The sequence below is a fragment of the Telopea speciosissima genome, chromosome 2, assembly GCF_018873765.1.
Source record: "Telopea speciosissima isolate NSW1024214 ecotype Mountain lineage chromosome 2, Tspe_v1, whole genome shotgun sequence".
In the NCBI taxonomy this organism is placed as follows: Eukaryota; Viridiplantae; Streptophyta; class Magnoliopsida; order Proteales; family Proteaceae; genus Telopea; species Telopea speciosissima.
This window is the reverse complement of record NC_057917.1, coordinates 65,857,259-65,873,484: the sequence shown is the minus strand read 5'-3', so window position 1 is coordinate 65,873,484 and position 16,226 is coordinate 65,857,259. Positions and strand designations below refer to the sequence as shown.

Genomic DNA, 16,226 nt, shown 5'->3' with positions numbered 1-16,226 from the left:
TTCGCTTCCATGCACGTTGTATCTTACGCATTGCTTCTCTTCGTTGGATACTATGATGCTTATTCATCAACATCATCACCTCATTAACATTGTCATAATCATCATCATATCATTTTCGTAATTATTATTTACCAATGTCTACAAGGAAGTGTGCCTTACTAGCATTAGGGTTATGCTGAGTTGGTTGTACTGAGCACTTCTTATTGATTTCTTGTCACAGGTTGGACTGTTTTAGTTCTGATAATTAAAATGGGGGGAGGATTCAGAGTTCTTCATCTTGTTAGACCATTTCTGTCCTTTCTACCTGAAGTGCAGAGTGCAGACAGGGGGCATTTAGAGAGAAAGTAATATACACTGTGATCTCTCTCTTTATTTTCCTGGTCTGCAGTCAACTTCCGCTTTATGGAATACATTCCACTACTGGAGAAGATCGGCCCCCCTGGTTAGTATTTTTAACAATCTTTTGCTTTATATTTTTATGAATTTTTTGGTCCTGCTATCAGCATTAAGCCTTGAATTCCCATGATCACAGAGTTTACTTGATTTTTTGGTCCAACTGTATCCGTGCTGAAAAGTTATTTTATGATCTTAACTTAATACTTGTTAGTGGACTTTTCCTTTTGAAGTTAATTTAACCATTTCATGGATGACTTTGCTTCTAATGAACAAAGATAATGACACAGAAATAAGGAATCTCTCTACCTTGAAATTTCTTTACTGCTTAAATAAAAATACCTTGAGAGTCTCTCAGGTTGTCTGACCTTATTTATTTACTACATTGATTTTATCTGTTCTATATTGCTAGCACCATATTCTTCCTTACACCCACATGCTTTATTGCATTGTTTTATATTTATAATTACTTGACACACTTATACTAGCAAATTCAAGTACTGTGGCATTTAGGTGGAGAGGATGCAGGCACTGTTGTCATTTACAACCAGACTGGCTTTGTTGTAATATACTTTTTTTGATGATCTCATTGTTTTCTTCTCAGAAATGGTGGTCAGAAGCTGTTGGGCATACTTATTGCTGTTGGTGAAGCGGTCGCATATGTTCCTCTGAAATTGAGAGAACTATACTACCTTTGGTGGAAGAGTGTTGCCAGCTTTCTCACATCCCATTGAAGCTACTGGAGCATCATCTGAAGACCTCATTTTACGTATCCCTTCAAGGTCTTCTTCTCAATTACCAGGTGGTTCCACTGTATCAGATGAGATGAGTGATTAGAATTTTCTGTTGAAGAATAGGTCAGGAAGTCATTTGTTAATACAAAAGGCTTCTTTTCGCTATTGAATTAAAGGGCTGAAACACACAGATTTCCCAGGAGGTCACCATCACAGTACTACTCTTTTAAGTTTAACTAGTTGAAAACCAGACGATAGAACCCTTCCAAATTAAAAATCTTTCAGGACAGTTTTGTATTATCTTTGTGATTAAATGAAAAATGAAATAGGATTTTATCATTCATTATTCAACTATATTGGGTCATGGAAATCACCTGAGTGGAAAAAATGGTAATTCCCAAACTAAGAAAAAAAAAAAGTTTATTGGGCTAAGTCCCTGCAACTTCTCACACATGTCTAGATGCAAAAAGAAGGCGATTACCCTCTATTAGACAAAAAAACAAAAAACAAAAAAGTTGTATCCAGTGCATAATCATAATGTATGTAGTCTTACTCCTGCCTCACAGCGCAGCTGTTTCCAGACTCGAACCTGTGACCCCTTAGTCCCAATAGAGCAATCTTACCATTGCACCAAGACCCATCCACAAACCACGTACCCTCCATTAGACATATCCCAAAAAAAAAATCAGCATCAAATCAGACCAGTTTTCAACCCTACGCGTTGCCCAGCATAAAGTCGAGCCTGACTACTGCTTTATGCAAGCCCTCTACAAGCAGCCAAGAGAAAATCTTGAGCCTAATTATAATTTTTGAACCCAACACACAAAAAAACTCTTCTTCAAAGAGTGACAAGGAATATAAAAAAGATTATAGGAGTTGATGGCTTCTAAACCAAAGGGCAATGCTATATCCATGTCTACACCTCAATTGGACAAGATTCTCCATTGAGCTTGTGTAATTGTGTTCATTGAAAACCTTTTCTAAAATCCTTTCCTGAGGGCAAATAAGTACCAGCAAAGGTGGAAGACCTAATCAAACCCCTCTTTGATGCAGTAGTGCTGGTGTGGTTGGACCAACATGAACAGATTTGGCGGCCTAAACTAAAATGAACCAGACCTAAACCATTTTTTTGGTTCAATAGGGGCTGGTAGAGATTTATTTCTATGTTGGGGATAGGCAATAAAATCTTTTTATTTTATTTGGTTTTATTTTGGAATGAGTTAGCTACGTAGGAGTTGCTACTTTCCTTGTTTGAGTTTATTTTGTTTCTTAGTTGAGTAGGTTTCTTTATTGAGTTAGATTCTTTTTTTATTTATACTATGTAAACCAAGGATGTAGAATAGAGTATGGAATGAATGATAGTGTTTGAATTTGTATTTGAGTGCTGTAGTAAACCAATAGAATACAATTACTATCTATTCCTGCTCTGATACCATGTGACGAAATCAAAGATAGGAATAAACAGCATCGGCGATGGAGAAACCAAAGATAGAAGAAGAAGAAAAGAAAAAGGAAAGGGCAGAGAAGAAGCTAACCCTACGGTGAGCAACATTGCTTATTTAAAAAGAATAAAGGAAGAAATTAGTTAACCTTACTTAAGTAAATAAGCAAATAAAAGAAGAAAATTAACCCAAACATTAGATAACATGGACAATCGACAGTGTTAGAACAGAGCGCGAACAAGTTAAGCTAGATGATTAATGTTAAACACAACCAGGAGAATAACAAGTCAATTCAATAAGATTGTAGACTAAACATACATAACTGCTGTACCCTTTAAAGGCTTCATATTTATAAGACAGAATTTTTCCTTTTTCCTCTCAGGTAAAAGAATTAAAGAATAAGAACATGAAAAGAGTGAGCCAACAATAGAGTAGGCTACTTTCTTGAAAAATATATTTAATATATGACAGTTTGAATTCAAATAAAATTCAAGGAATCAGTGTAAATTTTCCAACTTTCCAATAGCTGTAAATAATGTCAAAAGTAAAGTAGATCGATAACCTACTCGACTGAGCAAATCCACTGGTCTTTCCATATGCAAACTCTTCAATTTCAGGTAAGCAACAAAACTGCACAGGGTAAAATATCCATTGGGTTGTTTGGGGGGGGGGGGTGTGGGGGGGGGGTGGGGGTGGGGGGGGGGGGGGGGGGGGGGGGTGGTGGGGTGGGGGTGGGGGTGGGGGGGGGGGGGGGGTTTGGGGGGGGGGGGGGGGGGGGGGGGGGGGGGGGGGGGGGGGGGGGGGGGGGGGGGTTTCATCGGCATACCCTTAATATTTGACAAATCAAGCACACACTGATACAAGTATGATATCTATAAAATGAAATTAATAAATAACGAAATGTTGGACACATCAGCTCAATAAATAAACTATTTTTATAAATAGTGTTTTAAAAGAATTTATATTGTAAAGGACAAAAACAAAAAAGGCTTGTCATGTAACCAGGGGAAAGGAAAAAAGGAAGAAAGTAGAAGGGTAGGGTTGCCAAGGAAAGAGAGGTCTCTAAACATCAGTCTCTTTTCCATGCCAGAATTGGCCAAGTTCTCTACCGAATGGTTGAAACTACTTAGACAGTACAAAAGCATGAGAATTCCATGCTGATATGGAAAGTAAGAAAATCCAAAACTCCAAAAACCACCATGGGCAGAAAACAATTATCTTTCTTAGGACAAAGGAAAGAAAATATAACAGGAACTTTATAATCTGAAAAATCGCATATAAATACATGAAATTGATAAATTATTACCACTTCCATAAGATAATTTACGTAACAAAGTTAAAAGTAACATTTTACAGAATTAATTTTGGTTTAAGAAAAGAAAAAACTTTTTTTCCCCTCGAATCCACCCTTACTTTTGGTTCGATAGGTTCTGTTTTGAGCTCCTCTGCAGGGATTTGAAACTCCTTTTTGACGAATCGTTATTGTCTACGGTTCCCTGACCGTTGCGGTTCCCTAGTGCCTCTCACAAGAGGGGGTGGGACCCACCCAGGGTACCTGATCGAACACGCTGCCCGGATGGGGTCCACTCTCCTCTTGTGAGAGGCACTAGGGAACTGCACCGGTCAAGAAACTGTATACGACAAAAATTCCTTTTTGACTCTTTTCTTCCTAGTAAATACGCGAACTTCTGGCTCAAAAGCGCCAATGGAGGATTCAAAATCCAAACGACCAAAAAAAGAGAGAGTTGTCTTCTTGTTGTTCAAAAGAAAGCAAAAAACTGAAAACGAACTAACTCATAAATTTGAGAATCACCTTACTGGGTTCTAACTTTGAGTTTGAAATTCCAGGTTAAGATAAAATAGGGAAGAATAGGTTTTATCAAACACCATTTTCGTTTTGAACGATGTTCTTAAGACAGTTAATTACCAAGCAGTCATTTTTTGTCTCAGAACGCCGTTACAGACCAGAAACGCCAAAGAACGTTTCTAATAACAAACAGACGTTCTTTGTTCATACATTTACCAAACATAGCCTAAGCTTCCATAGACAGCATGTGTTGATATACCCTTAGCGGCTACTAATGTTTAAATGGCCAACATATGCTGGAGCATATGGTGCATTATTTAATCGTGTATTTTTCAATCCAATTTATGTTTCTTTGCAAAGCTTATCGTTAGGGGTGTCAAACCCTAGCCTGAACCGTTAAGATCGATCGAAATCGATCGAAAAAACCCGAGATCGAATAGAACCAATCCAATATGGATCGATTTTGGGCTGGGGTATGATGGGATCGGTTGAAAACCGGACCGCACCAGACTGACCGATAACAAACCAAAAACCAAACTGAATGAAACCGATAATAAAATAATGAGTATAAGGTTATGAATCATTGAATTGATTTCAATATTAGTGAGCAAATTTATGGTTGTAAGATAAATGGTTACAAATCAATGAGTATGAGGTTATGAAAATAGGAGAATTGATTTGTAACAATGCTTATTCCATTGATCTTCTTCTTAAGTGTGGGGCTAATGAAATATTTTATGTAGTTGAAAAGAGAAAGAGAAGAAAATAGGCACAAATCGAACTCAATTTGTTTAAAAAAACCCGATTCCGAACCGAATCCAAACCGATATCAACCCATTATCATAAATCGAAATCAACACGAAACCAAACTACACCGAAACCGAAATCGAAAAATTCTTATTGGATTGGTTTCGATTTCTCTAAAAGCCACACCGAAATCGAAAAACCCGAACCGATCCATTGAAATCCCTACTTATCGTTAAAGATAAGGAATATTTTTTGTATTTATTTCTTATTAGCAAGGATCCTAAAAGTTGTTTGGAAGACACAAAAAAAAAAAAAAAAAAATTCAAAAAACAATAATTGATTAATTGTGGATTAAGCAAGAGAGAGAGAGAGAGAGAGAGTGTTTGAGATTTAATTAACTATCTTATTTAAAGGTAGATAATAATCTACCTTAATTAGAGAGCAAGGATCGTGGAAATTGTTTGAATGAAAAAAGAAATCATAAAATAGCAAGAAAGAAAAGCAGGGTGAGAGAGATCGTTTGAGATTTAATTTAATACCTTATGCAAATCTACCTTAATTAAATCAGTTTTATTTGTAAACCTTAATACCGGTTTATCTGTAAAATTGTCTTTCATTCTCAAATTGATTAATGTTTTAATTGAATTAGTCCATTTTTATTCTTTTAATTAAATCAAAAGTTTTATATAAGTTGTCGTAATCCAACGATTAGAAGGATGCTAGCGAGGAAAATATACCCCCTACAAGACCAAATAGAGTTTTTTTGGTTAGAACTAAATAGAATTTTTTATCCCCAAATATATAGCAATAAATAATTCAATTCAATGTTAATTATTTCTATTTAAGAAGCTGATTTAAATAAAAATAAATGGAAAAAATTTTCATACACGGTTGTGTAAGCCGTGTATGTGAAAGGGTCTCTCACAAAGAATTGGAAAAGTCATAAATCCCTATCCATTAATTAATGGCTTGAAACTCTACTCTATCACATATACGGTTTACACGATCGTGTATGAAGACTTTCCCCTAAGTAAAATCATTGAAATCGTTTAAAACTAAACGGTTTGATTTCGGCTTATGCCATTAAACATTTTGAACCGAACCGTTTCACACATTGCTTTCGATTTGATTCAAACTTGTGCAGAAAGTCTTAGAGCTGTGTAATCCTAATCCACCTTTACGAAAAAAAAAAACAAGAAAGTGTAATCCTAATCCACCGATTAATCGGACCTCTTTTTGATGGCCTCGCAACCCTGCCTGCAGAGGTAGCCGGTCACTGCGGAATTTTTTCTGCAGACTACCTAATTCGAGATTCATCAATTCGACGCGCCCCCAAATCTCTTTCTTGTTCTTCTACTTAAGGGTAGAGAGAAGCGCTTTTGCTACTGAGAAAGCTAACGGTCAAAGCGAGAACTGAGAAGGTTCAAGACATACCCGAGCCTCAACGAAGCGGAACCAAGCGTCGGTAGCAAAGCTGAAAAACTAGAATCTGGTTCGACTGGTGATTCTTCCCACTTCGCAGGTTCGATTCTCTTCTCTTCTCTTGATCCTTCTCCTTCCAGGTCAATTACTTTCCATTACACTTCCGTTACTCTATCTTCATCTTCCTCTTCCTTTTATTATCCTGTTTTATTCTGCTGTTGATCTTCCCTTTTCTTCGATTTTGGCCGTAATCCTAGGTTGAGGAAAAATCGTTGGAACTCAGTTGAATCCTCATAGATCAGGCCAAGACTTGGGGTACTTCTCCACCCTTGGGCGACTCAGATTACAGAATCTGAGGCTAAAAAAAAAAAAACAAAAAATAACTATCTCGGTTGTGAATCCTATTGGAGAGTTCAGATCTGGTCCAGAGGTTTCTGCCAGATCCATTTTGCAGAGATAACTACTTTTAAAATATGAATATTTTCTGATAGTTAGGCCCCAAGGAGAATACTTGATTTCTGAAATTGTTAGTGGCTTTTCCTAAAAGTTGGCCTTGTCATATATTACGATTCAGATGTCAATGTTTAACACATCGTCTTTATCTCCTTCCTTGTCTAAGTGTGGCTCTGTAGTCTGAGGTTTTACATTGTGCACTTATTTTCACATTTTATTTGATCGTCTCTTTGAGCTTACATCCCATGCTTTTAAATTGTTGTACAGTATAAGGATATTTTCAAAATTTTTGTTGTTGCTTCCCTCCATAGTTTCCACAAGTATAATTCTTTGGTTTCTATTTCTTCTTGTATATTTGAATTTTTTGTTACATGTACATTTTGGCTCTCATGTAAACTTATTTATTAATCAAATTCTATGTTGGCTGTTTTCTATTCTTATTCTCTTTCTCCTTTCGAGTCTCCCTGTTTCGCTTCCATTCGGTTATTGCTTTTCTTCGTTGGATACTATGATGCTTATTCATCAACATCTTCACCTCATTAACATTGTCATAATCATCATCATATCATTTTCGTAATTATTATTAACCAATTTCTATGAGGAAGTGTGCCTTACTAGCATTAAGGTTATGCTGAGTTGATTGTACTGAACACTTCTTATTAATTTCTTGTCGCAGGTTGGACTGTTTTTGTTCTGATAATTAAAATGGGGGGAGGATTCAGAGTTCTCCATCTTGTTAGACCATTTCTGTCCTTTCTACCTGAAGTGCAGAGTGCAGACAGGAAGGTCCCATTTAGAGAGAAAGTAATATACACTGTGATCTCTCTCTTTATTTTCCTGGTCTGCAGTCAACTTCCGCTTTATGGAATACATTCCACTACTGGAGCAGATCCTTTTTACTGGATGCGTGTTATTCTCGCCTCAAACCGTGGGACTGTCATGGAACTTGGGATTACTCCCATTGTGACATCTGGCTTGGTGATGCAACTCTTAGCTGGGTCGAAGATCATCGAAGTGGATAACAATGTCCGTGAAGATCGGGCCCTCTTGTTAGTATTTTTAACAATCTTTGCTTCATATTTTTATGAATTTTTTGGTCCTGCTATCAGCATTAAGCCTTGAATTCCCATGATCACAGATTTTACTTTATTTTTTGGTCCAACGGTATCCGTGCTGAAAAGTTATTTTATGATCTTAACCCTATACTTGTTAGTGGACTTTTCCTTTTTAAGTTAATTTAACCATTTCATGGATGACTTTGCTTCTAATGAACATAGATAATGACACAGTAATAAGGAATCTCTCTACCTTGAAATTTCTTTACTGCTTAAATAAAAATACCTTGAGAGTCTCTCCCCTACATTTATTTTATCTGTTCTATATTGCTAGCACCATATTCTTCCTTATACCCACATGCTTTATTGCATTATTATATCTTTACAATTACCTGACATTTATACTTGCAAATTCAAGTACTGTGGCTTTTAGGTGGAGAGGATGCAGGCACTGTTGTCATTTACAACTAGACTGGCTTTGTTGTAATATATATTTTTTTGATGATGTCATTGTTTTCTTCTCAGAAATGGTGCTCAGAAGCTGTTGGGCATACTTATTGCCGTTGGTGAAGCGGTCGCATATGTTCTGTCTGGGATGTATGGTAGTGTCGGCCAACTTGGAGTAGGCAATGCAATTCTAATCATTATTCAGCTTTGCTTTGCGGGTATTATTGTGATATGCTTGGATGAACTTCTCCAGAAGGGTTATGGACTAGGGTCTGGTATTTCCCTGTTCATTGCGACAAATATCTGGTAAGCTGCTGATTATTGTTGTTTAAGGGTCTTCATTGATTTATCTTTGTTGGTTGTGACATTCGGTTGCATTATTGCAGCGAAAACATAATTTGGAAAGCATTTAGTCCAACAACCATCAATAGTGGACGAGGAGCTGAATTTGAAGGTGCTGTAATTGCTTTATTCCATCTGCTGATTACTCGTACGGACAAGGTCCGTGCTCTCCGTGAGGCGTTCTACCGGCAGAACCTTCCAAATGTGACAAATTTGCTCGCTACAGTCTTAATCTTTCTCATTGTTATCTATTTCCAAGGATTCCGTATTGTTTTGCCTGTGAGGTCAAAGAATGCCCGTGGTCAACAAGGCTCATATCCGATCAAGCTTTTCTACACCTCCAACATGCCAATCATTCTGCAATCTGCCCTTGTTTCCAACCTTTACTTTATTTCTCAGGTGCCAAGGCTTTATGTTTAAATGCTGGGATTTAGCTTTCTTCATTGTTTTGTAGGCAGCCTAATACTGTTTGTATCGCAGTTGCTGTACAGGAGGTACAGTGGAAATTTCATTGTTAATCTTCTTGGCAAGTGGAAGGAATCCGAATACTCTGGTGGTCAGTTTATCCCTGTAGGTGGAATTGCATACTATATCACTGCACCATCAAGGTGATTTAAAGCATCTCATTTATTTTCTCTGTTACTTTATTCTTTGGATGTTCTTTAATATGGCAGAGTGCGCATCCCTGCCAGTGCGAGTAGTTATTGGTGAAATTTTTTGTTCCTTTGCCTTTTCTGATGCTATTTATTGTCACTTGACAAATTGCGATATCTGTACAGCTTGGCGGATATGGCAGCCAATCCTTTCCATGCTCTGTTTTATATTGTGTTTATGCTGTCAGCTTGTGCACTGTTCTCGAAAACTTGGATTGAAGTTTCTGGATCCTCTGCTAGAGATGTTGCCAAGCAACTGAAGGTATCGTTTTATTCTACCTCTGATCCTATATGTTCCTCCTTTCATATGTATATGATTTTCCTACTTAAAAGCGCTATATAGGAATTCAGTTGGATTTTTGAAGTTCAGGGAGAACAGTATATGTGCTTGAATATTTTGTGTATGCTTGGATTAACTTATTAAAACTTATACATGCAGCTGTGCAATAGGTAGAGTTAATGTCTTTCATTATAAGGTGCCCTGGAGCCATTATATTCTTTTTTTGGGATTATACGGTAATTTTGTATGAAGGTGTTTGGTTAAAGGTTTTCTCATACATGTATGTTTTACAGCAACAAAGATTCAATACTTCAAATGCATGGACTTAGGATCTTGTGATTCTTTTTTTTTTGTCTTTTTTTCAGTCTTTAGGGCTTTTGCTTTACCTATGCCTTAAGATTCTGCGTCAACCATGTGTCCTTTTTGTTCAAAGGACGTGGAAAGAAACTCAATCATGTATTATATCATGTCCAACAATTTTAAAGCTTAGGAATATTCATATTATGAAAGCTGAAATATGTCAACTATTTGTTTCCTTGGCTGCTTCTTTTTATTTTTTGGGTTGGGAGCTTTTGGAACATAGTCTCTGTGACATGGTCTTTTGCTTTGCCATTGACAACTTAATTGTTCAGGGAGGAAAATTATAATTTTCTCAACTGAGTAGGGTGATACAAGTGATTTAATATTGGTACAATGACTCTGGGTACGGATAGCTATAAGCTAGTAAAAAATCGGTGCTATGTAGTTTGGGGTTGCTTAGGAATCTCATTTGGCAAGCCCATGGGGGTTTTGTCCAGGTTTGATTAATTTCAAAGACAAGTTTACAAAGTTGGAAACTAAAGGTTACAATTGGAGAAGGAAGACGAGAGTAGGAAGAAGATGGAGAGAAGAAGAAGAAGAAGAGAAAGAGTTGGCGGCAAAAGTTGTGGGAGATTATGTTCATTTCTCCCCTATATTGATTCACTTGACTCACCAATGGTAATTACATCCTTACCCCTCATTTTAATATAAGATAGCTAGGGGAAGTAAAAGTTAAAAATGGAAAAACACATTACAACATTGCCTAGTACCCAAAGTGCCCTTATTACATGAAATTATATGAACTCTAACACTCCCCCACAAGCTAGAGAATAAATGTCATACATTTCCAGCTTGCTTAGAAGAGTACTGAACTATGACGAATGAGCCCTTTGGTGAAAAATGTCGGCCAACTAATCACCCGTCCTCAAATCTTCTTTTTAATGAATATCGGTCTACCTCAATATGCTATGTCCAATCGTGTTGCATAATGCATAGGATTGTGGACGTACGTATAGCAGCCTTGTTATCACAATAGAGTCTCATAGGTGCCTCAGTATCAATCCCTAGCTCTTGAATCAACCTTCTCAACCATAGGAGTTCACAAACTCTGTGTGCCATAACTCTAAATTCTGTCACAACAAACTGGTTTTTGCTCCTCCATGTGATCAGGTTACCACCCACAAATGTACAATAGCCTGATGTAGACAGTCTGTAAAAAATTGAACCAGCTCAATCGGCATCAGTAGCCTTCTGTCCTCAAATGATTGTGCTTAGTAAATAATAGCCCTTCTCCTGGGGTGGACTTCAAGTATTTGAGGAGAAATCTATTTCCTCACTAGTCTTTGACTCACCACCCCAATTGCATTGGTGATATCTGGGCGAGTCTGAGAGAGAAATCTGCTTCCTCACTAGTCTTTGGTATTTCCTTACATCAATAAGGGATGGACCAGTCTTCTCTTGGCTTGTGATTTTTGGTCAAAACCAGCAACCCAACAAATTCCTGTTTCTATCAACAAATCCAGCACATACTTCCTCTTACATATATTTATTCCTTTTTTAGAGCTTGACACTACAATCCCCAAGAAATACTTCGAGGGTACAGGATCTTTAATCTCATACTGTTGGGCCAAGTAGGACTTCAGTCTGGTTATCTCAACCCTGTCATTTCCAGTCATCACAATGTCATCCACATTGATAATTAGGTACTGTGATAGTACAATTACCTTGCCGGGTAAATAAAATGTGACCAGCTTGACTATGGGAATACCCATTTTTCAGAATGGCCTGTTTAAAGCACTCAAAACAAGCCTTCGGGGACTGTTTGAGGCCATATGGTGTCTTTTTATGAACACGCTTTCCCTTCAGGTAAGGGAAGCTTGAAGCCTGTTGGAGTTTGCATATACACTTCCGCTTCCAAGTCACCATGGAGGAAAGTATTATTCACATCTAGTTGATACAATGACCAATCTCTATTGGCCGCCAATGATAAGAGAACTCTTACCGAGTAGTGTTTAGGCATGGGAGCAAATATCTCCTGATAATCAACCTATACACTCGACTGTATCCTTTGGCCACCAACCTGGCGTTATGTCTCTCAACAACATCATCTGATCGGTACTTGATTGTGTAGACCCAACAAGTCTACATCCAACTGGAACTCTCTCCCCTGGGAAAATCAACCAGCTTCTAGTATTAAGAGTTGCAGTCAAACCTCAGGGACTGTTAACTGTTTCTACCACCACCAATTTGCAGGATTAATCCAATCAACCTATGGTTTCTGTCATTGTCCCTCTTGTAAGGGTCAATATTTTTTGGCTTCTCTCCTTGAGTTTCTGACTGCTCTATGTTGGTGTAAGGAAGTTCTCCCCTCTGGTGTGCGCCTGGTTCTGTCTCAAACCTGTTCCTTGTGGCTATTAAAGATCCATTTGTTAAATGAACTTTTAGGCCCTACTTTAATAACTTAATTCTACTTTTACTTCTTTCTATATATATTAACGAAATTGCAATACACCTTATTAATTGAGTTGTTTAATATCTGAGTGGGCCCATAGCGAACCCAACAAGGTCTTTCCAACCTGGGTTTTACATCATTTGGTTTGGCCAAAACTGTACTAACCAACCTGTCTCATTGAGGCACACACTATAGTGGTCGTGCTTATAGGTAATAATTGGTTCAATATCAGAAGTATAATTTGATTTGCTGCTGCAGGATTTTCTATTGACCCTGAGGTTCCAAAGTTTTTGGGGCGTAGATACCCCATACATAGATAACCTGTGGCACTATACCCCTAAACCTAAGGAATCTCAGGCGTAATTTACCTAAATTAAATGAAGTAATTTTTTTTTTATTTTGTTCTCCATAGGGTTTGAATGCTCAAAATTTGCAATTTTTTGATCCCATCAGCCAATGATGATAGTTAGAGAAAAATTTTCCCTGCCAAATCTACTTTGCTTTTCGATTTTTCTGACTTTATATTAATGATAGGATTCCAAGCAAGGAAATGATTTCTGTAACAATAAATAATACATCCATCTCTCCTGCAGCAAAAAGGAAGGAATTGATTTCATTTTGCCTAGTGGTGTTGATGATGTTTTCTTCTCTGAAAAGATATTTGTGTTTCTGCCATGATGGTAGCAGCTCCTTGCAAGAAATCATGCTTGCTGGGAATTAAAGGAAGCCATTAATTACTCTCATAAATGTTGCCACAATTTGTCAATAGAAGCGGATGAAGAACTTATTGATGTCATTCTTTTGTCTCCTTGGATGGTTGGAGAAAATAAGCTTTAAAAGACAGTCAATTTACATCTGTGGCCCCTCTATCTGTGCAATTAAGGGTTTGCTTGTTCTAAAGGAGGGTCCACGAACTACTGAGGTGGTTTTAATTTCAGATATTCACTTGCATTTGGGCCATTGAAAATATATATTTTTAGTAGATATCTAATGATAATGCAAAGTTCTCGAGTGGAACCATGTGTGCATTCCTCTTTTGTATGCTTATGAAATGAAATTCCATCTTTCTAGTAATTGTGTATGTGAACAGATGTCAAGTAAAATGCTTATGGAAGAGATTTGATATTGTTTGTGCAGGAGCAACAAATGGTGATGCCAGGTCATCGGGAATCAAATTTGCAAAAAGAATTAAACCGCTACATACCCACAGCGGCAGCCTTTGGGGGCATGTGCATTGGTGCATTGACAGTGTTAGCAGACTTCATGGGAGCAATTGGATCAGGGACTGGAATTCTGCTTGCCGTCACTATCATCTACCAATACTTCGAGACATTTGAGAAGGAGAGAGCCAGCGAATTGGGCTTCTTTGGACTTTAAGCCTGATCAAGTGATGAAGTTCCACTTGCTTGGTTGGACCTGTTTGTTCCAGTCTGGAAGCCCAGGCCAAGGAGGAGAACTGGTTCCAAATCTGATTTTTGGTCCATTAGGGATTTACTTATTTGGTTGGGTTTATGTTAATTAATATTTAATATTTATCCTGTTTAGTAGTCGGTGGAGGTGGTTGAGTTTGCTTCAAACTCAGTTTCAGTTATAGGGTCTGAGTAGGAATTAAATTTCAGTTTCACTAGTCTATTTATTCGTGTAACCCATCAATTTTGAGTGGATTTGAATGAATAGAATAGAGGTTTTTTTCTTAGAAAAAAAGAATATCCTTCTGTTCTTGTGTGGACTGGGAAGAACTTTTCTGGTCAGCAACTTCTAGTTCCTCTTCCAGCCGACTCTCTTATCAGGCCAAATTGTTCTTCTCTTCTTTCTTCTTATTTTCTTCTTATGCAGCGGTACCTATTTTATGACTTGTGCCCTGCTAATTTATTTCTTTCATTCCTCTTTCATCCATTGTGAATTTGATCTCAAACTTTGCATTCAGTTTTCTGGTAACATTCTCTGTGGAGAGCTGTTAATATTATACTGTTAGTTCCTCCCTGCAGCTACCCGTCGCACAAACTCAGCTTCCATCAAAGTGTTATTTTCTAGGACCGTGGTTGGGCTACTCCATTCCATAGTTTCATCACAATCAAGCTTACCTGGGCTGTTACAGTTCTGTCGTTTTGGTTAGGTATTAGTGAGATTTGTTGTATCATGGAGGAGAAAGACGGTTCTTAATAGGAAACAAGAACCGATTCCATATTAATTACAGAAAAGCCACTTTTAATATTTGCCTCTAGCTATCCCTCATCTTTTCGAAAGATGCTGTTAAATCCTTTTTGAATTAAGGAAAAATTACAAGATTACTTGTCCCAAAACAATGTCCCTTTAGGGACAAAGAATGCCACCCTGTCGTACGTGTCAGTTATTTTGTGTCTGACTGTGTCTGGATTGGACGCAGGTGTATGCACAGACATGGCCAGGTGGCATTCTTTCTCCCGTCCCTCTATTACCAATCTTTTAATGGTATATTTCAAGTAATTAAACAAGAAATTAGATGGAAAAATCTTCAAGAGGACATATATGTAATTTCAGATGACTCTTCAACATCAACTCTAGTGGGTGGGTGGGGGTTTGGTTTGGATTTAGCCCTCCAACTTCTCGTCTGCAACAGTAAGACTGCAACGCGGTTTTCTTCACCTTACGACTCGAGTCTCCAATAGGGACTTACTCATATTTGATTCGTGTTTGTATCCATTTAGGGGAGAATTCGTATTCGTTTCGTGTCCGTATCCATTTAGGGGAATCTGTATTTGAAAATTCAGTTTTTGGAAACTATCCAATTCCGTTTGAAAGCTCAATCGGATGTGGATATAAACCGTTTACATCCCTAATTTTAGCCTCTTCTCCGACTTCCCTCCTTACTTCTTTATCTTCTACTGCCACCATGGTCCGATGCCTCTTAAGGCCCTTCGAACTGTCCACAACCTTTCTCCCTTCTCTTCGTTGGTTTCATTCAGGACAACAAATAAACTTTGGAAAAAAAGGTAAATATAGATCATGATTCTCGATAACTGGGTATCCCAATGTTTTATACCCGGTCAAAGGCACAGTTTCTCTTCCCCATGGTTGGTAGGGTCAAGAATACGATTGCCCTCGAAAAGTTGTTTTTTAACACAAGTTGGTCGTACTATCTTAATTAAATCTATATTTCATTTCATCCCAATTCCCAATATACTTCATGGCTTGTTTTCTTTTCCCTTCTAAAATCTGTAGACAATTAGTCTCAAATTTTTGTTTTTGGTAAAGACAATAGGACTCAATTAGCTCTGCTTTATGGGTAGGTGAAAGAAAGTTTGTACATATTTCGTGGATGTCCTTGTGTGTGCCTAAACAGCTTGGGAGTCCGGATTCCAAACCAGTACCATTCACAATCCCTCTCTTCTAATTAAACTCTCTTGGAGGTTAACGAGTTCATGTTCTTAGAATACTTCAGGAATATCAATATTTTAGATCTAGATGAAAAGCTTAGAAATGGTTCTTGGATATGGCGTGGGATTAAGACTGTGGAAATTGGTTTGTTGGAATATTCATAACGGACAAAATGTTTCCAGAAAGTATGTGATCTTATGTTTAAAGGTGAATGGAACACTAATTTAATTTGGTCAATTTTTCTTTCATGGATTATGAAAATTAACATAGGTCATTATATGTCTAGAGGCTTTCTTCCTACCCCTCTGTCTCCTAAAGGTTCTTTTGATTACTAAACATATT

At 37.6% G+C, this 16,226-nt stretch overlaps 1 protein-coding gene across 2 annotated transcripts; it reads left to right on the top strand.

Annotated features, from left to right (window-relative positions):
• The first annotated feature begins 327 nt into the window (after nucleotides 1–327).
• LOC122650281 (protein transport protein Sec61 subunit alpha-like) lies at nucleotides 328–13,959 on the top strand. 2 transcript variants are annotated; one of them, XM_043843656.1, is made up of 7 exons: nucleotides 328–411; nucleotides 7,870–8,047; nucleotides 8,579–8,806; nucleotides 8,887–9,241; nucleotides 9,323–9,450; nucleotides 9,622–9,757; nucleotides 13,665–13,959. In XM_043843656.1, exons 2-7 carry the CDS (start codon nucleotides 7,902–7,904, stop codon nucleotides 13,902–13,904), a joined length of 1,233 nt encoding a protein of 410 aa, XP_043699591.1. In that variant the 5' UTR covers nucleotides 328–411; nucleotides 7,870–7,901; the 3' UTR covers nucleotides 13,905–13,959. The 2 variants fall into 2 exon arrangements, with proteins under 2 accessions (XP_043699591.1, XP_043699590.1); XM_043843655.1 differs by lacking the exon at nucleotides 328–411 and adding an exon at nucleotides 6,679–6,685 and having other exon boundaries at nucleotides 7,675–8,047.
• The last annotated feature ends 2,267 nt before the right edge of the window (nucleotides 13,960–16,226 follow it).